The 23,553-nt window shown below is 39.0% G+C and overlaps 3 protein-coding genes and 1 pseudogene across 3 annotated transcripts in view; 3 read left to right on the forward strand and 1 right to left on the reverse strand.

Annotated features, from left to right (window-relative positions):
- Positions 1-4,909, forward strand: part of LOC110061177 (uncharacterized) — a 22,866-nt gene extending 17,957 nt beyond the window's left edge. The window contains exon 12 of the mRNA XM_089280271.1: positions 3,053-4,909. Coding sequence (XP_089136397.1) covers positions 3,053-3,130 — 78 coding nt within the window. The 3' untranslated portion in view covers positions 3,131-4,909. The remainder of the gene's footprint in view (positions 1-3,052) is intronic.
- Positions 4,571-14,138, reverse strand: LOC110060974 (uncharacterized). The gene is made up of 9 exons (XM_020767785.2): positions 13,840-14,138; positions 13,064-13,090; positions 12,085-12,129; positions 9,350-9,477; positions 8,258-8,375; positions 7,920-8,090; positions 7,059-7,160; positions 6,919-6,970; positions 4,571-5,892 (listed from the first exon to the last, which is right to left on the reverse strand). The coding sequence occupies exons 1-9, from the start codon at positions 14,038-14,040 to the stop codon at positions 5,558-5,560; spliced, it is 1,179 nt and encodes a 392-aa protein (XP_020623444.1). The 5' UTR covers positions 14,041-14,138; the 3' UTR covers positions 4,571-5,557.
- Positions 9,476-12,343, forward strand: LOC149097669 (uncharacterized; annotated as a pseudogene).
- On the forward strand, positions 14,127-22,675 carry LOC110060975 (nucleoside diphosphate kinase 6, mitochondrial-like). Its single transcript, XM_020767786.2, has 6 exons — positions 14,127-14,464; positions 15,414-15,516; positions 16,830-16,869; positions 19,490-19,573; positions 20,248-20,324; positions 21,207-22,675. The coding sequence occupies exons 1-6, from the start codon at positions 14,291-14,293 to the stop codon at positions 21,353-21,355; spliced, it is 627 nt and encodes a 208-aa protein (XP_020623445.1). The 5' UTR covers positions 14,127-14,290; the 3' UTR covers positions 21,356-22,675.
- The last annotated feature ends 878 nt before the right edge of the window (positions 22,676-23,553 follow it).

The following is a 23,553-nucleotide window of genomic DNA, read 5'->3' on the forward strand; positions in this document are numbered from 1 at the left end:
GGCCCATTTGCCAAGCGTTGCTAGCGTCAAAGTTTGGAAAGCGAGAACTGGTTTTAGAGTGATAAAATTTGTCTTGTATCGACCGCCATGTCTTCCCGCGCACGAGGTGTAAAGACCCTTCCCGGCATGCATTGCGATTACGTTCTGCGGACGTTTCTCGAACTGGTAACTAGATTTAAACATAATAATGGCCAGCAAGTGGCGATCGATTGTAACAGATCTGTGATCCAGTTTACGTTGATTTTATTTCAAATCGGCATGATTTGTAGTGTTTTGAGCTTCTGGGATCAGGGGACATGCAGATGTATGGAGACCCGTACGTTGCGCAGAAGGGTTAATCTGTTAATCTGTCAGCCCTATTTATAGAGCGTTTTCACGTGGAGTCATCAAATTCTTAAATCCAAAACTAAACAGCCGCCAAAGTTGTTGTCCTCATCAGGCATAAGAGGTACCAGCGCATTTTGAACTTGGAAGTTATGGTGGTGCGTGACATAAAGCTACGATCGCGTTTGTCGAAAACTATGTTTTATCTCGTGATTTTTTAGCCATTGAAGACGTTGCCGTATTTGAAAAAGTGTTTATTGAAATGTTTATTTGTTTCATTTTATTTTTATTTACACCTTTTTGTGACCTGAAATCAGCATTTTTGAGCTTATACGTTGCGTGAAATTACCATTTTCAGGAGCCCATCATGGGCTCCTACCATTTTGCTGTTTTCTAAGTGAAACCAACATCCTTGCCGTCACGCGTTAACGCGAAATCAACATTTTAACCTATTTAGACCTGAAATCAACATCATTGAGCTTATGCGCTGCGTAAAATTGACATTTTGCTGGTTTCTAAGTGAAACCAACATCCTTGCCGTCACGCGTTAACGTGAAATCAACATTTAAACCTTTTTTGACCTGAAATCAACATTTTTGAGCTTGTACGTTGCGTGGAATTGACATTTTGCTGGTTTCTAAGAGAAATCAACCTCCTTGCCGTCACGCGTTAACGTGAAATCAACATTTCAACCTTTTTTGACCTGAAATCAACATTTTTGAGCTTATACGTTGCGTGGAATTGACATTTTGCTGGTTTCTAAGAGAAATCAACCTCCTTGCCGTCACGCGTTAACGTGAAATCAACATTTCAACCTACTTAGACCTGAAATCAACATCATTGAGCTTATGCGCTGCGTAAAATTGACATTTTGCTGGTTTCTAAGTGAAACCAACATCCTTGCCGTCACGCGTTAACGTGAAATCAATATTTAAACCTTTTTTGACCTAAAATCAACATTTTTGAGCTTATACGTTGCGTGAAATTGACATTTTGCTGCTTTCTAAGTGAGATCAAAGTCCCCGCGGTCGCGGCGGGCCGATCCTTTGTTATGATAAACCGAGGCGAGACTTCGACTTATAACAAAGGCTTGGCTTGGTTATTATAACAAAGGATCGGCTCTGTTTATCATAACAAAGGCCCGGCTTCGTTTATTTGCAGCCTCGGCGGGAAAAGGGCGTTAGGTATTTTAATCAAAAGTGAACTTTGTCGAAAATGCTCCAAATTTCGCATAGAGTTTTGTTTAGGTATGTTTAGCAATGTCCCGTAGTTTTTGCGCTAAACCTTGCTTCGTTTTCAGGATATTGCGTATGCAAAAAACCACTCGGTTTTCCTAGCGGCGTCTTTATAAAGCGAAGCAAAAACCAGCGGCAAAAATACAGGAACACGTTTTTCTATTACATTGAAGACCACATGCAAAAATTCAGCTAATTTGGAGCAAGAAAAAAGAAAAGCAACCAAAATCGTCACTTATCCCCTTTTATGACTAGCTTCTTCAAATGGTAACTTAACACTTTTGTTTTTTCTGTGGGAGTCAATTCAATTAGAGCTGACAAGTTATCGGCTGTTGTTTCCAGGATATTAAACAAAAAAGAAGCTTTCATTTCTGGACGGTTTTTACGTCTCTGCAGTAGCAGCTTAATAGTTTTATTTGATGACATTCATTTCAGTGCGATATTTTTAAAGGTAAAAAGTATGAAAACTGTTCAAATGTTCTTTGAAGACTGCGCGGCACCAAGTTAAAGTGCAATTTAATTAAATCAGACTTTTCAACGTGTCAGAGGTTTTTTTTCTTTCTTTCTATTTTCGGTGAAGTAGTGTTGTGTTGTATAAAAAGGTAAACTTACGACTCGTATAAAATGCCAAAAAGTCTCTAAATTAACTTGAGTATTTTTGAGCAAAAATTCCTCTTAGGGGTTGGAGGGGTTATGTGATCAGTGAGTGATGGAGTTATGCATGTGCACGTGTCACACCAATCATAGTGCGGGTTGTATCAAAGAACGAATCAAATTGCCTGTTAGAAAATAAGATGGTATCTACATCAATCTGAAGACATGTCAGATTACTGTAGTTTGTTCAGTCAAACATTTTATGGCTTACTATTCAGCTATCTTACCATGACCGATGTAACATCGCAACCAAAAAACTTGGCAAATTAACCAAATCATTACTGTACCATGAATGCTCCAATCTCCGACACTTCACACAAAAAAATAACTCTTGCACGCCTTGCGTGCCTATGTTTATTTTAGTGAGTGGGCTTTGGTCAATATCTACACTTCAGAAAAGAAGGGCTTATATTAGAAGAAACTTGGGGCCTGGAGGAGAAAGCCAGGCGCTTTAAATAGAGGACTGCATGAAATACCAGTTGTCAGGGTCGGCTCCCATAAGTGGATAATTTGTAAACTCAAAGTGATTCTTTCTGCTTTTGTCCTTTCGTGAGTGGACAGCTTTCGGGTGATAATAGACCAATTTCAATATATTAAAATTCAGCCTAAAACAATAGACCTCAGCACGAGGCTACGGGGAATAAACCCCACAAACTCTATATTTATTCCTTGGAGCCTTGTGCTGAAGTCTGTTACTTTAGGCTGAATTTTAACATATCGAAATTGGTCTGCTGCTTTACTGGTATTTCCAGGGCAAGAGGCCATTCATTAACTCAATAATATTCAATTATTTGAATTCCCCTTCAATGTACATCTACAATCCTAATTTTTTTTTCTAGGAAGCACAGTACAGCGTTGTCCGTGGTGAAGTTGATTCTCTGTACTCAGTACACTCTCAGTCAACGGATCAGAGTTAAATGTGTTGGCAGTGTCCTGATGTGACAGTAGATTTCTGTGAACAAATACTGGATGAACTAAACATGTTTAGTAAGATACCAACTTTCAAGGTCGTTACTAGTGGTTAATTCATAAGCAGTCATTACACAATTGTCTGCTATGATTTGTTGTATGAATGAAACTGTTTTTCCATTGATTTGAAGAACTCTATTTTAGGTAAACATTAAGATTAGACAAACCTTACAAGTTAAAGGAACTTGTTAGACACAATTAATGTAAAATTGAATGAAATTCTACAAAATGGTGTTCTTAATAACTTAGACAAGTACCTCCCAAAAATGAAATTACTCCTCCATTTATGAAAAAATATTAATAACAATTTAGAGGACAGTTTTGGGGCCCTGTGCTTTATATGTAGCTTGATCCAGTTAAACTACACTTGCATTTACATTTTCCTGCAGACATTTCACTATGAAATTTCGTTTTCTCATCATTCGTCACTAAACTAATGGTAAATCTTATTTTGAGCACAATTTTTTTAAACATAGTTTTAGACATATTTTAAACAATGATAGTTGCAAAATACCACAAATAGTTATACCATCCAATCTTTTCAAAATCCTTAGTGCTTTTTTAGTAGCTTACAATAATAAATAAAAATAAAAAATAAAAAATAATGGCTGTTTTCAGCTGACCTCTGGCCAAGCTCTGCATGGATTCATATTTTTGGGGATGGAACAGTAGGTGTGGTGGGCAATGCGGCTTTGCCCTGAGCTGGTGGCGCATACCTCCAGTCTAAAATGTACATGTAAGGGGAGTTGTGGAACCAGGTGCATGTTATATTGTTTAGTCTACAGTTATCCATGCTTGCTTGGTGCTATTTGTCAGTGGGCCTCATAATTTTATTACATAATTATGTAATTATACAATGTAGTATGTCCACTTCATTAGCTACATTCAAACTTCTCCACAATGGCCACCCAGGGGACAAAGGAAAGTGGCCATTGTGGAGAGGTGGTTGTTGTGGGGAGTTAGGGGTGTAAAATGGCACTCGTTTTGTTTATGACAGGTGCAACATTATTGTTATTGTATGTAACAGAATCAAAATAATCAATGATACAGAAACCAAACAGAAACAGAGACCAACATTGTGCGATCCAGATCAAATTTCATGACTTTTTGCATTACAAAATGGAGTTTTGCAAGCACAGTTGTCAGTCGTTGTATAACTGGCCATTGTCAAGAGGTTATTTTGGCATTTGGGACTTGCTTCAGTGGCTGTTGCCATTGTAGAGAGGCTTTATAAAAGTGAATGTATTGACTGTCTGCTGGGACAAAAAAGAAGTGGCTGTTGTAGATAGGTGGCTGTTACTGGAGGTTTGCCTGTATTTAGAATACCACACCCCGAGAATAGTTGGTTGTAGCTAACTGGATAGTTGCTTGCTCAAATAGACTTAATATTTTTAGTAATACCTTAGCTGGTAAAAGGAGTTTATTCACAAACTTTAACTCTGGTTTGTTTTTTACTTTGATTAATTTCATTTGTAAACCCTCTTGGCCTGTTTGGCATACAATGTCAGTAATGATATTATTGCCACAAAGGACTATATTTGCTTTGTGGTGGATTTTGTGCTTAAAAATCCTGGTCAATTACATGCAATATTCAAAATTTTCACATTTTTAATCTGAACTTATTCAAATATTGATTCAAATAATTCCTTAAGTATTGATAGACTAGTATATTTCTTGTAACAAATGGAGTATTGCACAACTTTAAATTAAAACTATGTACACCTGAAGTTATCATAGATCATGATTTACATTTCTTTAATTTGGATAATTTTTCTGTTTAATATATACTTCTTCACTTCCACCACTTTTGCAAATGTTTTTTGTTTCTAGTGCAAGATGATAAGGCAAGTTAATAGCAAGAATCCTACAATGCAATGCAAACAAATGATCAATATTTTAGCTGGCACAGCTCCAGGAAAAAAAAAAAAAAACTTGATTTCAAGCTCACCCTTCAGACAAGTTACTCTGAGTCAAATTTTGTTTGCCCTGGGTAAGTCTTAATTCACTTTTTTTCATTACCTAGCAGACAACTTGCTTGGTCCCTTGCCCAACGGCAAGTGGCAATGAAAAGTTACTTGCCTGGCAAGATATGTACATGTCCAAGATGACTGGAGGCACTTTGCGAGTCCTGGGTACATTGTAATCTATTGTACATTCTGCAGGGCATAATAATAATAATAATAATAATGATAATGATAATGATAATGATAATGATGATGATGATGATGATGATAATGATAATGATAATGATAATTATGGATTTGTTGTGTGCAAATTCCATACGTATATGTTCAAATGCGCATCAATAATCCTAAAACATCAGAAGAGTGTGTTATATTACCAACACTAATCTCATTAACCTCCCTCCCAACCCATTAATGAAAGTAATCCGATGATATAACAGCATCAACAAACGGATCTCCTTCCTCTATGTGACATGTGTCAATACTGGAGTTCAAGTGGCAATTATTGTCTGTAACTTCACTCTCATTGCCATTGGTTCTTTCCACATATTGGAATGGTTCTTGAATTGTTACATTAGAGTGATCATGAATGTAGGGCAGGTCCACACTAGCTCTGTGTCCTTCCCTGGCTCTTATTTGAATACGACACCAGTTCATAAACAGAAAGAAGGCTCTAAAGGTGTAATGGAGGACAATGGTGAAAACCTTGCTGAGAAAAACCACAAGACCACCAACATAGGCAAACACTGCAAGGAAAATTGAAGCAAATAACACGTTGGGATCACTAATTATTCGTAAAATAAAACGCTAGATAAAGCTTATGTTGGGCCAAGTGGTCTATACTGCTGGAGCTTGTCGCAGGTTTCTGTAGCACTGAGTCCATGCACATGCCAACTCTCCAGGATACAGACTGAATCTCCAGGTGGTTGGAAGTAAAATTGGTAATTTCCTGGATTTCAATTACTTTAGTTTGGCAAAAACACACACACAAACAAACAAACAAACAAACAAACAAAAAATTATTTTAGGTTGGCATCTCTGCTAGGAGTACTTTGGGATGCTCATCTATCACGGGGCTACCTCAAACATTAAATTTGCCAAAACCCATTTATACATGCTATCCACCAGATAAATCATGAGCCAGTGGTCTCCAGTGGATATCATGGTTTGTTTTGTTAACACTTATCCATTGGATGGTCATTTATCCAGTGGATAGCATTATCCAGCCTTTGAACAACTGGGGCCTGGTTGGAAGGAGTGACTGTGAAAGTAAACTCATTGTTCGCCCAAGATCAACCATTCAATGAACCGGACCATGGCTTGAACCTACACCCCTTTAATCTGGAGTCCAGCTCTCAAACCACTTGGCCCGCCTGCATCTCCCAACAAATAAAATATAGGCTGGAATCAAAGAATTATATTTCTTGGAAACTGTAGAAAGATAACAAACATACTGCACTTGATCCTTCCTGAGGGGGAGGGGGGGGGGGAATTTCATATTAAAAGGATGGGGATGCTCATTGGAAATTTTGAGATGAGACCCCTAAGAGGTACCAAGATACCGTTTCGTAGGCGTGGCTTGAAATGTTTTTCATCCCTAAGAGGTACATGTACCAACAACACAACACAGTTATCTCCTGTCATATTTTTTCAGCTAATTACCCTAAACGGTACTGCAAAAGCTCCCACTGTGTACCATTCGATCCTGAACACCCTAAGAGGTACCTTTTTATATGGGAGTACACCCCTCCCCCCTGGATCCTTCATCGTACCTGTGAGGAAGAGGTAGACACTGATATTGTAGTTGAATAAGCAAAAGGCTCTCTGAAAATCAGATCAAAGCATTCATTAATTTAAGGTGTGGTATAACAGAATTCATACTCTGCGTTAGAAACCTTTTTTTCATTCTGACCTGTTCTTTTTGAACATCTTGGCAATGGAACATCTTGTGTTTCTCATTGACGCATTCCTTCAGTTCGTCTTTTTCACAGCTGTCGCACGGGTAACACTGAACCTGCAGAGTAACACAACATATACAGTCAAAACAAAAACTTTTTCTGATGGGAACTATGCAACACTCTGGTGTAATGTTCCAATATTGATTCATAGTTTGCTCAAAACAACTTGCAAGCTTCTTGAATGGAGTTCCCTCTCAGGCTAATTAAGCCAAGGTGTACTGGCTGCCAGGCTACACGTACTGTATTCTCTTAGCAAGACTGACCAACCAAGGGTCTCTCTGAGGAGTATGTAACCAGCAAAGGTGGTTAAGCAATAAATTTGAATACCCTTAAGTCAGTGGGAGGTAAGGTTGGCAAAAATCTGGAAAATGGCAGATATTTCAATGACTGCTTGACGTGTAACAAAGTTTCAAATGTAATGCAATACCAAATAAGAATACAAGAACACGTTGATTAGTCTGATCAGAGCACGACTTATAGTTGGAAACTTGTGGTGTCATTCTAGAGATCTACTGACCTACTGAGGCTTTTATCTTGCTCCTGACCTTTGCAACGGTCTGGATCAGGATCAATGTTCCTAAATCACTTGGATCATGATAGCCATCAAAGGAAATGATGAATCCTTTCCCAGAGTGGATACATCAGTTCTATTTAAAACACCATGGTCTGTGTGATCTTAGCACATAGATCCAGATTAAGCCAATCATCCCAAAGGTTCCCACCCTCTGATCAACCAGTGAATACAAAATCAATATGTTTTTTCAAGACAAAAGGTAAAAATTAGTAATATTGTATATTAGTATTCTCGGTCTCACCATGTCTGTGCTCTGACATAACAGCAGGACTTCTTTGTAGTTTTTGAAGCAAGCCCAGGAAACATAGAGCTTAGAGAACCACATCATTAAGCAGAAGTAAACAATCACGAACATCACTGCAAAATTGCAGAAAACATGGATCTTTCCATATGGTTTGATGGGCAGAGTAGCCTGCCAAGTAAAGAGGGATAACAATTAACTACTAGTTTAATTGAAGTGTTCAAGAATCTTGAGCTTGAATTATAACTGTAAAATAAGTTTTGCCTTGAGGCTTCTTGACTACAGTTATAAAATGATTAATTTATAAATTAATAAAATGAACATATTCTGATTTTGACCTTAAATTTGAATGGCATCTTCTTTCTCTTGTAAAACAGCACAGTGAATGTTGACGTGAGTGACAGGGTGATAGTAAACACTTGAATTTCAAGTCCCTTCATTCTTGGGCTGTAATACCTAATAAATTCAAAGATAATTTTGAATTAAATACTTATGAATGGTAGAAGTCTGCGTTCTGCTAAAGTGGCCCACATCACTGAAGCTTATCCCAGTTTCTGTAACGTGAAGTGACGAGGAGTATTGTAACTCCTCCTATCTCTCAGCATTTGGTCAGGTTGGCTATTGTTAATACCAGTTTGTTAACAACCATTAATTTATAAATAGGTTGCGGATGGAGATCAAGAGACATTGTGAGAGTAAAACCCTTGGGGTTGGGTACTGCCCCGAAAGAGGTGTGTTTTATTGTTAAAAACCTCAATTAAGCAGACACCGGACTGAACTGACAATGTGACATTGGATTACGTTCTTGAAATAGTCAATTAAATGTACCCGTATTATTGCTGCTGTATAGAAAGGACATTATTACAAACAAATTACACTTGGTAATGAAAGCCTGATGAACTTGAACCCTGGATAGCTTCGTTAACAACCTGGAACTTTATTACAGTACAGAGGAACCATTGAATGTTAATTGTTAACCAACATTGCACAATTGTTATAAACCTTTATTAAGTGGACACCCTCTATTAAGCGGACACTTGGGAAGGTCCCGAGGGTGTCCGCTTAATAGAGGTTTCACTGTATTTCATGAGCTGAAGACAGTATAATAGGAAAGGGTATAGAAACAAACAAATGCAGCTAATAACTGGGGTTTAATAGAAATGGGATGCAGTGCAGCTTAAATGTAGCTACAGAAAAGGCGATATGTGAAAGAAGGAGTTATTACTAAAATTATAACACAAATGAATAAACACATGAAATCATGGCAGGTCACTTGCACAATTTTACAATATACTCAAAAGCATGAATGCACAATGACAACCAAGATGATGATGACATGTAATCGGCTATACTAAAAATTTGAAACTGCATCTAAAAGACAATCAATGAAAAGATTAATACAAGCGTAGTAATTATAACTAATTTTTTACCTCCAGTTAAAATATTGGACAGCCCAGAAGTTAACAAAGAAGAAACAAAGCAACACAAGGGTGATACAGGCTGTTAAAATCCATGAGAGCCCTTTGAACTTTAACCACCAGGAAACAATAAAATAGCTCTGCAAGATCATCACATTCAGTTTTAATTTGAACATTTTACAGATCACCAATCATATTAAACAAACTTGAGGTACAAATTAAGTAATATCATTTAGTGCTTAAGTGGTAAATGTTATCACTGATCACATGCACTAAATTACAGGTTCATAAAGTGCAGAACTTAACAGAAAATATCTATACCGACCCCATAGTAGAGTCGTCGAAAAATTGGGGGTCTCTTAAAGGCCCTATTTCTGTGGCTCATGTGGGTCTGATCACATTCCTCCTCAAGAAGAGACTTCGGAGAGGAGTGTGAGCTCCTTTACCAAACAGACGCTGGTAATGGAGGCCAGTGGATCTCAAATGCCAAAATTTTAAAGGAAAGTATGAAGCTAAACTGGGAATTCCAAAAGGTTTTTTTTTATATAAATAAGAAACGATTTTTCTAAACATTTAACTATAAAAAATTGTGATAAAATATTTCTAAGCATATTGAGACAGTTAAAAATTTTGTTAAAAAACGATGACGTTTCGACGTTGAGCTAACGTCATTATCAAGTCAAAATGATAGTTGATAAAAAATGTATAAATAGTCAGTAGAACAATAGTTCAATGAATGTGTTAAAATGTTTAAAATTAAACAGAGTTTCGCACGGATGGAGTCAGTTTGCGTGTTCAAGCTTGGATTCCGTTCCTTTATGCAACTGCAACTGGAACCTACAAATACAACCTGGCTAAATGGTTGGAGGAAAAACTGAAACCACTCTCTATTAACGAGTACACCATTACCGATGCCTTTCGTTTCTCTGAAGAAATCCGCAACTCACCCATTGGAGATGATGACATTTTGGTTTCTTTCAATGTCCCATCCCTTTTCACAAACGTACCTTTAAATGAGACTATCAACATCTTAGTTGACAAAGCATTTGCCAGCGATTGGCTCAACCAGACCTATGACCTTAACCTACGAAAGGATCAACTTGCCAGACTCCTCGAAATCACCACTACTAACCAGCTTTTCCAATTTAATGGCCGGCTGTATGAGCAAGTCGATGGCGTGGCAATGGGTTCGCCCCTTGGCCCTCTAATGGCTAATGTTTTCATGTGTCACCTTCAAGACAAGCTTACCCGTAATGGTTTGATACCTATGCTATACAAGAGATATGTTGATGATACCTTGGCCAAAATGCCTAGCACTGATCCTGCAGTTGATTTTCTGACTACCCTTAATGACCTCCACCCCAGCCTGTCGTTTACGATGGAGCTTCCGGTTGATAACAAGATCCCCTTTATCGGCATGGAAATAATCAAGAACGGAACAAAGATTGAAACACAAGTGTACAGAAAACCAACTAACACCGGCTTGCTGTTGCATTTCCAAAGCCACACGGATAAACGCTACAAACATTGCTTGCTCAAAACAATGATTCATCCTGCATATGCCCTGTCTTTTACAACTGAAGCTTTCAATCAAGAATGCAGTAGACTTCGCTCTATCTTTATTCAACTTGACTATCCAATAACGACCATTAATTTCACCATTAACAAATTTATCCTGAACCTTTCATCCGGTGTATGTGAAAGACAAGTGGAAGATGGCCGTGTCTTGTGAGTTAGTCTCCCCTTCAAGGACCAAACATCAGCTAACGAGGTTAGAAGGCAAATGCACGATCTCAGTCACAAGATTGGCACTACCCTACAACCAGTATTTATTAGCAAGAAACTGGAACAAGATCTCAAGCCCAAAGAAATCAATCCTCCGATCATAAATCAACAATGCGTGGTTTATTTATTTTCATGTGATCTGTGCGATGCAGATTATGTTGGCTACACAGCCCGACACCTCCACCAACGTATTGGTGAACATAAAAACTCAGTGACTGGAAAACACCTTTTGGAAGCCCATGGGGACATAAGCCTCCTCAATGAAAGCCAGTTTCGAATTCTCCGAAAGTGCCAAGGGAAATTTGATTGCCTCGTCTATGAGATGCTTTGCATAAAGGAACGGAATCCAAGCTTGAACATGCAAACTGACTCCATCCGCGTGAAACTCTTTGTTTAATTTTAAACATTTTAACACATTCATTGAACTATTGTTTTACTGACTATTTATACATTCTTTATCAACTATTATTTTGACTTGATAATGATGTTAGCTCAATGTCGAAACGTCGTCATTTTTTAACAAAATTTTTAACTGTCTCAATATGCTTAGAAATATTTTATCACTATTTTTTATAGTTAAAGGTTTTTTTTAAATTTATTATTATTTTTTTTTGGGGGGGGGGGTGTTACAGACATTTTCTCGAATGCTAATAATATGAGATGGACTGACCCTGACTGCCGAGATACATGTATTCTAACCTCACAAAATACATTATCAAGACCAATACACCAACCTAGTCTTTATAAACTCAGTCATTAGTTTTCACAAGTTATGATCAGATTTTCATGACCTCTTAGTAATATAGCCTTTTTCAGGCATTGCAACTAACTGAATGCCTGGAAAAGGCTATTTTAAGTGTAGCAAGATTGAAATAATAATTATTGTTCCTCAGTGAACTACACTTAGAAACACAGTACAGAAAATGGACAGGTGTATGTTTTGACTACATAAACATACTTACAGAGAGCATAAAAAGGATTGGAAGATCCATGAGACGGAGAGATTGCTGTAAATCATAAAAATAAGAAAACGTTAGCTGTGTTACCTTCACTTTGCCAGTTTTGCCACATGACTTGGGGTGAGAACTAAAACATGGAAGCTGGGAAAACTGCCTTGCTGAAACTTTTTATCACCTTTTTTTGTCTGGTTCCAGAAAATATCAATACCCACCAAATTGAGGGTTAATGGAAATTCCAAGGGAGAGGGGTCGAGACACTGAAGGCCAAAATTCCGAAAGGATTAAAGTAAGAACCAAACTTGGAATTTCAAGAGGGATTGGGAGGGGGGAGGTTCAAACCAAAAATCTCCCTGTGGGAGGGGTAAGGATATGTTCTGGAATATTACATGCACATGTTTTCCCAGTCAAAAGTAAACTAAAATCTGTTTTGTCTGATACTGGACAAGGCTATTAAAACCACTATTAAGCTGTAAAAAATGAGAGTCCTCGCGATATCACGAGGTCCCTATAATCAGTCCCTTTTTATAAACCTCTGTGGAAAAGGATGCTTTGTTCCACATCATCAGAATGTTTAGGAAAGTGTGAAAATATCTATGGTGTTATATGTGGGCACACGCTAAAATTATGGACTAGATTGCCCGGTAATGCCAATACATACATACATATATGTGAGTAGACCCCAGTACATTTAAAACTCAGAAATTTGGCGAAATGGCTGAACCCCTCCTGCAGCCTTCCAAAAAGGCCAAGTCAATCACTTCTCATGTGGAGACTATGGCCCTGATTCTGTCTGTGATATCAATGGAAATCCTTCTTTATACTTTTCTAAATGTGTCCCATTCAGCACCATAGGGAAGACTATTATGTAGTTCTTCCATATCAAATCATTTTTTCAGAAATAAGACACTGACCATGTTTAAGGTTTACCTATGGGTTTCAATTAATATTTTGCAAAACTTAATTATCAAACTTGAAAGTGTACCTCTCTGTTGCTATTCCTTGGATCTGTCTGAAATTTTAAAAAAAGCTTCATAATAAATAATTTTGACAAAGGAAACTTCAATGAGAATTGCTATTAATTGCCTGAAAAGATCGTTTATTGCTTCCTTGCATTTTTTAATCTGAGAGTGTAATTCAATCTTTTCCACCACAATAACATTGTGTAACGTCCTGTTGTCTCATTGTCTGGCAGGGTAAATTGACTTGTCATCGTTTTTGGAACTTGCATATAAATAAATTTATCTTTTAATTAACAAAATTATTGATGATTACGGAGACCTGGAGGAGCTAGAAAATCTTATAGAACTGGATGTTTTTAACTGTAAATGCGTTGCGTTGCGTTGGGTTACGGTGCGTTTACGTCGCGTTACGTTCCGTGCGCGACGGGACCTGAGTATACCCCACTAAGGTGGTCTTTGTTATGTAACAGAAAGCTAATAACTATTATAATGGCAATTTATTTATTAATAATATGTTGTTGTTTTGGTTTTCGAATGTCAAAAATGTCAGAATATACAAAACTTTTCAAGATGGAAAGAATGGAGTCGAATAAGTGGGGTACAATGAATCTAAACTTGAGTTTCACTTTAGTCTGACAGTGCACGCTAATCCAGAACCACGTACACATAATAAGCTCACACGGGCAGTGACGTCGCAGCGTCTACGCTGAAGCTAAAATCAATTTGTAAACGGTATTTATACCTGGCGTACAATTAACAAAGTTTATTGTTTTATAAATAGATCTTCTGTGACCCTCACCTCAAACAATCCTTCAGGAAGATCATTTAATGTGGTGGCATCGCCATACGCATCAAAGTATGGTGGATTTCTAATGAACTCAACAACTCCAGCCCAGAGGAAACCCATCGCTATCAGAAAATGAACAACTTGCAAGGTATCGAAGAAATATTCCTTCCAGGTTTTATGCCTTCTTAATCCTGTTGCTAAAATCGGGGGCATTCTGGAACATCGAATGATCAAAAACTTTGATGCGGAATCTATGATGCAGAAGGAGCTAGGAGTTGTGACGTGCCAGCGGAGAAACGGATCCCTGGAAAACTGGGAACGAAAGTGAAAGTAACGCTTTTGGGAACGGTTTAGTCGCGTGACGCCTTCCACGCGCGTGGCGCTAAAAATATATTGGAAATCTTCCTGTTTAGCTGATTTAGGAAGTATTTTTTTCACTGTTGAGCGGACGTGCTTCCCTAGAATGATCGTCTTAACTGTGGGATTTCGAGAGAGACAGAAGAAGGTCTTTGGTCGCACGTTGTACAAGTCAATCAAGTCGCGTTGTTTCTGTTGTTTACAAATGACTCGAAGCCGCCTGCAGCTGACTCTTGCAATTTTAAAACCAGACCTAATGATGCATCCTATGAGAACTAAGGTACGTGGACTGTCTTAGATGGTTTGCTGATATTCAATTTGTAATGCACACGTAATTATATTAGTTGTGCGATCATTCAGCAAATGAACTGTACATAAACATTACCACCAAGGAAGAACAATAGTTTTGTATTTTTCAACCTTTGAAGATAACCAGGGTGCATCTGAGTGTCAAATTTTATATAAATATATTATAAGACTGTTCTTGAAAGATTTATAGAGTATATCGAAGTATTTACAAGTTTATGTGTCTCCTTCAGCTGTCCAGTTGGTTTTATGCGTTTTAATTTGTCTAAAACAGTAGTCTTGTCGTGAGTCAAATTTTCGCTGGGCTCCCTGCATGTTGCCCCTGTGCATTTTGGTTTCAGGTGGTCTACAAAGCAGAGGCTTGTTTTTGTTGAGTTTGGATTACAATTAATTTCAAATAAGAGACAAAGAAAACAACAATTTATCAATTTGCCTAATAATCCTTTAGTATGGGAGGAGAGGCACTCCCTATAATAAATTCCATCTTAAAAGGGGTACTGTTTCAGGCTGGAGGTATATAGAAGGGTTGTGATTTCACCAGTTTAAGTATTTAAGGCTAGGGAAAAGTGCAATTTCGGTATTTAATTAGAAAGCTTTGAAAATATCATGAACAGACACACAATAACTGATCCTGGGGGAAGACTCCCATAAGAAGACTGTCATATTTTTTCTGCTCAATACATTAAAAAGTACTGCAAAACGTCCCACTGTGGACCTTTTGAGACTGGACGCCCTAAGAGGTACAAGGCTAGTTCTAGTGGCACAATTAGATTAAAAACCCTCAGAACTGCTTTGGTTTTGTTCTTATTCGTTTTTATTTGTTATTTTATTATTGTGAGAAGACATCAGAGGTTCACGATAGATGGCTTTAATGGCCCAGTTGATTTACTCAATCAATTTATTTGATGTATAACCTATTATAGGAGGTGAAGACCATCATAAAGGACAATGGATTTCTTGTAATTCAATCAAAAGTTACAACATTCCGCCGAGAGGAGGCAGAGAAGTTTTATGAGGAACACAGAGGTATTCATTAAAACTGACTTTAATCACACTTTTCTGTTGGTTTTGGAATTTGGGAGAACTGTGATTTAAAGGTCAATGTCATGTATGGATCTCTCCTCACCTTGTGCTGGCACGTTGTCGTTAAGAGCTATTGCTGGAAGGGACTTCAGTTCCTGGTAGTCTAGCCTTGCCAGTGAGATTGGTCAAGGGGCAGAGGCCTCACCTGATGAAGAGCAGCCTGCCTGGTCCTTCAAGTTGGGAGTTTGGAATTGGGCTATTCACCCATCCCTTTAAAACGGCACTTGATTATGGAAACCTTCAGCACTTGAAATCAAAAATCTCTTGGGGCCATTGTACTGTGGTTTCCTTGCTTACCACAGTAAGCAAGGAGAGCAAAATCTGATGCACTTGGGCAAAGCCAAGAGGATGCCCAGGGGCAGAGGAAGACCACTAGTGTCCCCAAGAGTTCAACTTAGAATAGATTGAACTTTTATGTGCCACTTGACATAAAGAGGACAGGTGAAGGTGAAGGGAAATCTCTCTCCCCAAGCCCAGTGGCAAGCCCAGGCAGGGTTTTTTTTGGGTTTTACTCACACAGTGTTCCGCTCCAGTATTAATAAATTATCAGCCAGCATTATTGGCACAAAAGAGTATGCAGAAGGAGGAATGCATGTAGGAAGGTATAATTTGTAGTTGGAGCTATTTGCATGCATTGCGAGCCTATAATAGTGGACAGCATGCAATGTCTGCAAAATTGTGGGCTTTTGCTACTAAGGCTAAGTATGGCTTATTAGCAAAATATTAAATGCAGAGTCATATCATTAAGTCCTGATAATAAGCCCCTTGTTGATATGCATTCCTGATCATAAGCCTTGCAAAGTTTCAGACACAAAGTTTCTACCCCGTACCCACCCATATGAACCAGGTGCATATATTTATATTAAGATCTTAAAGAAAGATTTCAGTTTCTCTGATTATAAACCCACTATTGTAGACCTTTTTACTTGATGTCATGAGAGTGTGCATCAGTACTTTTAATTAATGACTGTAGAACTATTTTTTATGTGATATGATTAAATTTTAGAGAGTTTTACAACAATGCACGTTGCAGAACAAATGACGTGGGTTGGCTTCTAAACTTGACTCTCAGGCTCATCTCATGTGTCCCTCTCATGTCCCTGGCCCAAAACATGAGAGCCTCCACGCAGGCTACTATTTGGAAGAGTGGGACTGTAATACTCCATCTGATAGCAACGAAATTTTGCTTGCATTTTCTAGTAAAGACAAAGCATATCAATGTTTACTAACATCATTGCTTTTTCTTCTTCTTGCAGAGCGCTTTTTCTTCAACAGGCTTACTGGATTTATGAGCAGGTAATTAATGTTTTTTTAATTCAGTTTGAAAAAGTAACAGATTGAAAATGAGCATACATGTATATATACCTCTGTGTTGCCTGGCTATGGTGGATAGTTTTAATTTCAGCCTCATCACTTTAACAGCTCATTGCTTACCTTGGACGTTCATGGACTCAGTTTGTACAGGCTGAGGGTGGGATGGGAGGGGGTGTGCATCTCCCCAAGTTTCAGAAATTTGGGAACATTTTCAGGCAAAATGCTCATGATTCAGGCAACAGTTCTCGGAAGAAAACTTTCCAAAAGGTTTCAAAGTCAGACTTGTAGGCTACTTTCTCTGACGTGTGCCTCTCCAAAAGAAAGTCAAATGATATGAGGGATCCAGGTTTTCTGTTTTGGAAAATCCACATATATTGGTTAAATGTGTACTGTAGAAATCCGCAATATGGATATTATTTCCACTGCTAGTTTTCTATCAACAAAGCAATGACAAAAGAATTTTGTTGCTATGGTGGCTTTGAAAAGAGCCGTTTTGAATGGCTCCATTAAGAGTCTTGAGCTTTTCTTACCAAGAAGAAATCTCTTTTTCTTTTATAAGTTTCTGATTTTACACGGCTGTCGATCGAGATCAAAGAATTTGCGAGGCTTCAAAATACCGTGTGGCAGGAAAATTTTGCGGATTTTAATTTTTGCGATTTTTGCGTTTTTTTCCACGATCCGCAAAAATAAGTTCCCTCGAAAAAAGTTTCCGCAAAAAAATTGCTCCACTGGCGAAATTATACATACAAACATCACATATACAAACATCACATATACAAACATCACCTTTTGCCATTTATTAATTAAAACGTCTCTTTCGTTCAGAAACAAACCTCGAGGGATATTCATCAAGTGGTGCCGTAGCTTTTGCTCACAATTGTCGGAGCGTTCAGCCACACCAGGGAGAAATTTAATTGTAATAAAGTGACACTGATAACCGTGCCTCACATCTCTTCATGTTGTTTCACAACTCAGAACCGAAAACCGTTGTAATTTCAATTAAACGCGACTTCCTGAAAATCACAAAAATTAATACCCACCAAGAAAAGCCAGTCTTTCACAATGGCAAAAATTAGTTTCCGCAAAATACGAAAATAGCTGATCCATAAAAATAAACTCCCGCAAAAATTTCGTGCCGCGCGCGCATTTACTTTTGGAATGATGACAGTTCCTTGAGGCGTTAGAACTGTGAAAGTTTTTGTTTTTTACCGCAATCAATTTGAGTGTGTTTGTATCCCGATTTCAACACTCACGCATTCGGGCACTGTGTATTAATCAAGTCCGTATGCCTGTGGTAAAAAAGCTTAAGTCTGCACACGAGCCAAGTGGCTCACGATGCAGGCCGTAGCTTATCCCGGTTTCTGTAGCATGAAGCGACAAGGAGTATTTCTACTCCCCCCTGGATGGAATGCTAGTCCATCGCAGGGTTATTACCAGCATTAAGTTCGCCGGTACCCATTTATACACCTGGGTGGAGAGAGGTACTGTGAGAGTAAAGTGTCTTGCCCGAGAACAAAACGCAATTACCCCAGCAGTGGCTCGAACCCGGACCGCTCGATGCGGAGACGAGCGCACTAACCATGAGGCCATCGCGCTTCCACTAAACACCTACAAGTCGCTTTTTATTACAAGAGAGGTTAAGCATGACGTTTAAGGCAAATGGCAAACGGCAAAAATGAAACTTTAGCCGTCTGTCTTTAGCTGTCTGTACAATAGAGTGAAAGTATTTGTATTTGCGATGAATAGTAGGAGACATTTTTCTGTTTTTGTGTGATTTATTTAAGGTGGCTCCCTATAGTTTCACGATCACGCGAGCGCTGAGGAAGTAATCTGCGCGCGCTCAAAGGAAAACGTCAGCGTTTTTCGATATTTTATTACGTCAACATGAGCACAAGAAAGCAAAACTGACAATGAATTTTCTCGCGTTTCCTTCGATGAAATTCCGTTAAATTTGGCAGATTGTTAGTATATATTTTACTTTAGTCGGAGCTCGTTTTTCAGGGAAATCTATAAGACCAGATTTTTTGCAGCGGTAAAAGACATAAATTTGAAAATATCAAAAAAACTGCCTTTACAAACCCTACTTTTTTCGTGTTTAAAATTCGTATTCCGCCGTATTCAATGTACTATAAAAAGTTTGGAAAATTTCACCGAAGGAAATTCAAGAAAATCACAAATAAAGCCCTAAAAACTGTAAACAACGCATTTGTTTGGGCATTTATGATTCAACATTAAAAGCCAAGATTTTAACAAAGATGATATTAAATCAACATATCATCATTGCTTATTACATTTAATAAGTTTGAAAGGACTGGGTGTGAAAACAAATGCACAAACACCATTCAATGTGATAAATGATTACCCTATGGAGCCACCCTAAGGATCAAAAGAAAAGAATAAAAAATCAGAGGTCATCTTTGCCGTTTGCCGTCTGCCGTAAACGTCATGCTTAAACTCTCTACAAAAACCGGAATTCAACGCCGGGTATAAGCTCGTGACCTTATTATAACTTACTTCCTCCTCTTCACTATATTCTGTTTATCACCAGAAAGTGGTGATCAGAAATTGATGCATATAAAATGTATTTTTCTCCTTTACACAGTGGTCCAATGACAGCCATGGTCCTTGCTAAAGAAAACGGCATTGCACACTGGCGAGATCTAATGGGGCCCACAAAGACTTACAGGTATTTTAGCATTGTATTTTTCCTATCATCAATCTGTTTGTACGGACTGTCTTTCATGCGATCATTTGGCACCTACCGTGTGGCACTAGATTTTTGCGGCTTTTAATTTTTTTGCGATTTTTATGGTGTTTTCCGCCATCCGCAAAAAAAGTTCCCGCAAAAAATCCAAAACTGAAAGAAAGTTCTCACTTTAAGTTTGGCCGATTTAGTTTTGGCATTTTTGGGGAAAATTTTTTAAATATTTGCCGATGCATTTTTTGTGGTTAAACTGGTAGAGTTATACTTTTAAAGACGTTTTTAGGGTCGAGAAGGTAAAATTGGCGAACAACTGGATTTCGATTTTCTTAGGCTAGCATCTCTGAGTCTAGGGGCCACGAGGGCTGCAAAGGTTGAAATCTTAGCTTAGCGTACTTACAGGATGCGTGACTGGTTAAAAAAAAATTGTCCGTGACGCGTGATATTACAGAAAAATTCAGCGTGATGCGTGTTTGGTACCTTCTCTCCATTGCCACTCTCTGTAATATTGGTAATGAGCTAGCAAGTCTCACAAAATTCTCTTGCAAAAACGATTGCCTAATTAGAGGTTTCGACTTGTTTCAAGAAATTTAACTGAACCTATGACAAAAAATGATTGTGGTGAACTCTCATCTACATTAGATGATGTTTTTTTTTAGGGCCAGAGATCTCGCTCCCACAAGTATCAGAGCGCTTTATGGCATAAGTGATACTAGGAATGCTACCCACGGTTCAGGTATGCCGCGCCTTTTTTACCGTCCCCTGCGATGGTTTAATTCAAATCAAGGGAGTCCCCTGCGATGGTTTAATTCAAATCAAATCAAGATTCCAGCCTCTCTCCTTTGCCTCCTTTGTTGAGAGAGCCTGGGATCGCGGTTGGAAAATCTATAGAGGGTCTAGAAACAGCCGATCCTGTGAGGCGGAGTTTTACACACGTGGACAACCCAAGTGGTTTTACACGCATTCTTATCCTTTACGAAAATATCGACGCAACGTGCATAGGAATGTTGTGCGCGGAAGAACCTAGGTTCTACCTCTCTAACTTTTTGATCTCTTCTCTTAATTTAAATGTTACATGGATTGAGTTTTGAAGGCTAGCTGACAACCATTTGTCACCCCCCGGCTCCCTTTCTCGATCTTACCTGCGTTAGAAATCTGGCCGAATTCCTGGAACTAAGGCCTAGTCCAAACGTCGTGCCATTTCCGTGCCGAACTCAAATGAATTTGGCCCGGCGGGGCAGTGGCATGACAGAAAAAAGCAGTGGTTACAAACGTCGATTTAACTCAGTCGAGCTGAAGATCGGATGAAATTTGCTTTGCTGAAGACCATTTTAAATGCTAGAAAGCAACGGCAGCTGATGCAGCAGGCTATGATTCAGTTCGGCACGACAAGAACACGCCGTTTGAGGCCAAGTCGCGTAACTACCGTGCAGCACGGCAAGACTTACCGTGCTAAGTAGTCGTGCCGAACTTATTTCAGTCTGCCAAACTGAGTGGTTTCAAACGTGTCGTGTAGCTGCCGTGTTTAAGTCGAATTTAATTCTTGAATTTAGTTCGGCACGGCAGTAGCACGACGTTTGGAATAGGCCTTAATTAAGGATTCCTTCTCTTCTTGCAGACTCAGATGACTCTGCCAAAAAAGAAATCACTTTTTTCTTTCCCGAGTTTGACTGTGATACCTGGTTCGATACACACGAGGCGTTGTATCGCGAAAATAGGCACAGAGTGGCCTGGGACGATGAACAAGGTATTCACTACTTTAAATAACAGAAACTTTGTTTTGTCGGCCGTGGACCCAGTGAAGATGAAGACGTAAGCATTTGCAAGGTATTGGAGAAACAAAGACTGCGGGCAATTTTGTCTGCGCTCCGGGACTACTCAATTCGTGCCATAATGATATGGTGGCAAGTGTGTGTTAAGTGAAACTGAACGTACAGAGAACTGTTTTGTCAATTAACAGAAGTGGTTCTCGTGCTCGCACTCGAAAGACTTGTCAAGCACTTCACTTGTGAAGGCAACCTCGTTTCCAGGGTCTCTCATCTCGCCGCCCTCCCGGAGCGTTCAGAGCGGAAAAACGTACTGCGCAGCTTTCTGCGCATCCCTAATCCTACTTGCGGGCTCAGGTAATAATACACGGCGGACTGCTAACGAGGTACGCGAGGATGTCGCTCGGTTGATTTATTTATACTTGGGCAACCATAATTTTTTTCGGCATTTCTCTGTTAAGAAAACAAGGCTCCCCCTGCCTGCCTGCTGAAAGGCTCTCTTGCTTATATATCCAGTGGTGTGCTTATATGGATGCAATACGTAAAGAGTGTTGGTGAAAAAAAAGTCTTCGCACCGTGATGTCTTGTATACCTCGGGGAAATAAAGGGTTCGGAAACCTTCTTCAGGTTCAGTTTATCCGAAGAAAATTGATTCCCCACGAAAACAATACACCAGCTTTCCCATGGTCTTCCATCAGTGACGTTAAAATGTTGCTACTTTCGATCGACGAAATTCCCGCCATTTCTTCAAACTTCGAGCCTGGCGCGGTTCCGAAACTCGCGCATGCTTATTACGTTTTTCCGCTCTGCACCCGGAGCGAGGGAGAAGGGCGGCACGACAAGAGACCCTGGAACGAGGTAGTTGTCATCGTCGTACATAGAACACCACGTGAATATCTGTTATCACACACATTAACCTGATGTATTTATAGTTATGTACCAAAATACGGTTTAGTGTTTCGGGTGAAATATTAATGACACTGACATTCCAGGAATCGCGGTTTCGCTTTCAAAATAACCATCCTCTATTTAGAATGATGTTTCGACACAATTCGAGAAAACGTTGTTTAAGAAGCAGTTCATGCCCAAAATATATTTATTTTATATTGCCAGGGGTTTAGGGTTAAAGTTTGAGAATCACATTTTTTCTCATTTTATTTTCTCTGTTTTCCCAGATACTTGAATTATGTTGTTTTGTCTAAATAAAGGCTTAGTTGATTTATTTTTTGGTCGCATTTCTCCGCTGCCCTAAATTTGGTTCTCTGTTTTCCCAGATACTTGAATTATGTTGTTTTGTGTAAATAAAGGTTTGGTTGGTTTATTTTGTGGTCGCATTTCTCCACTGCCCTACATTTGCAGGCAAAAACTGCTGAGATAAATTAAAACAAGAGCATACTTTTACTAAGACCCTTGATTGAGATCAAATGGGAGCCATTCGTTTGGTGTAAAAACAACATTGATTAGTTGGGCTAGGAGAGAGCTCACTGTCAACTAGCCCCCCTTAAAGTCCTAAGTGAGCTTTAGGTGTAGCCCAGTCGCTTCAATGCGGGTCACGTAAGATTGTGTGCGTGACGTAAGATTGCGTATGGGACTAATGCAATCCCTCTATTTTGCTGCACTGAATCATGGAAACCAGATTTTTTCTGTAAACGACTGCCTTCCCTGTGCGCTGTTGAGCCAGGCAATGTTCAATCTGCAGCCTTAACTCGCTCCCCGGGGCGCGGAGATCCTGCCGGAGGCCCCGGCGAAAGCTTTTAAAACTGGACGGAGTCAATATTCCGCGCAATGCCCTTTCATTAAGTTGCAACTTTGCAACATAGTGCCTTACAACAGATGACGCACTTGTTTGGTTTACCCTCTTGCCCCCCCCCCCCCCCAACTTCCATTGAATGCTGAGGTCAAACATTGTACCGGGGTGGGGGGGTGCATTTGGTCTTTGAAGTGGATGCAGAGAGAAGGAGAACAGAGGCTAGAGACGAAAACAATATGACAATACGGTGCAATTTGAGAAGGCATAACATAACTATATTTTTTAAAAAAGCTTTGTTTCAAAAATTCCAGACTTTGCGGTCAGCAGGGCTCATCCGGTATTTACTCTTTGTAAGTTTCCTGTCGTCCTTAACGTAGTCATCCGTATGTGACATTTTAAAAATTCCTGTTCCTCACATTATAGAAAGTTCATTTGGTCTGCAATCTGCA

The sequence above is a fragment of the Orbicella faveolata genome, unplaced genomic scaffold (assembly GCF_042242905.1).
Source record: "Orbicella faveolata isolate gen_17 unplaced genomic scaffold, um_ofav_v1 contig_47, whole genome shotgun sequence".
Classification (NCBI taxonomy): Eukaryota; Metazoa; Cnidaria; class Anthozoa; order Scleractinia; family Merulinidae; genus Orbicella; species Orbicella faveolata.

Coding starts and splice junctions, on each gene's coding strand:
- LOC110060974 (XM_020767785.2), bottom strand. CDS start 14,040: ATGCCCCCGATTTTAGCAACAGGATTAAGAAGGCATAAAACCTGGAAG. Junction 6,971..7,058: donor AAGATGTTCAAAAAGAACAG/GTCAGAATGAAA, acceptor TCTGATTTTCAG/AGAGCCTTTTGCTTATTCAA. Junction 5,893..6,918: donor TGTCTACCTCTTCCTCACAG/GTACGATGAAGG, acceptor TTTTCCTTGCAG/TGTTTGCCTATGTTGGTGGT.
- LOC110060975 (XM_020767786.2), top strand. CDS start 14,291: ATGATCGTCTTAACTGTGGGATTTCGAGAGAGACAGAAGAAGGTCTTT. Junction 15,517..16,829: donor GTTTTATGAGGAACACAGAG/GTATTCATTAAA, acceptor TTCTTCTTGCAG/AGCGCTTTTTCTTCAACAGG. Junction 19,574..20,247: donor GGGCCCACAAAGACTTACAG/GTATTTTAGCAT, acceptor GTTTTTTTTTAG/GGCCAGAGATCTCGCTCCCA.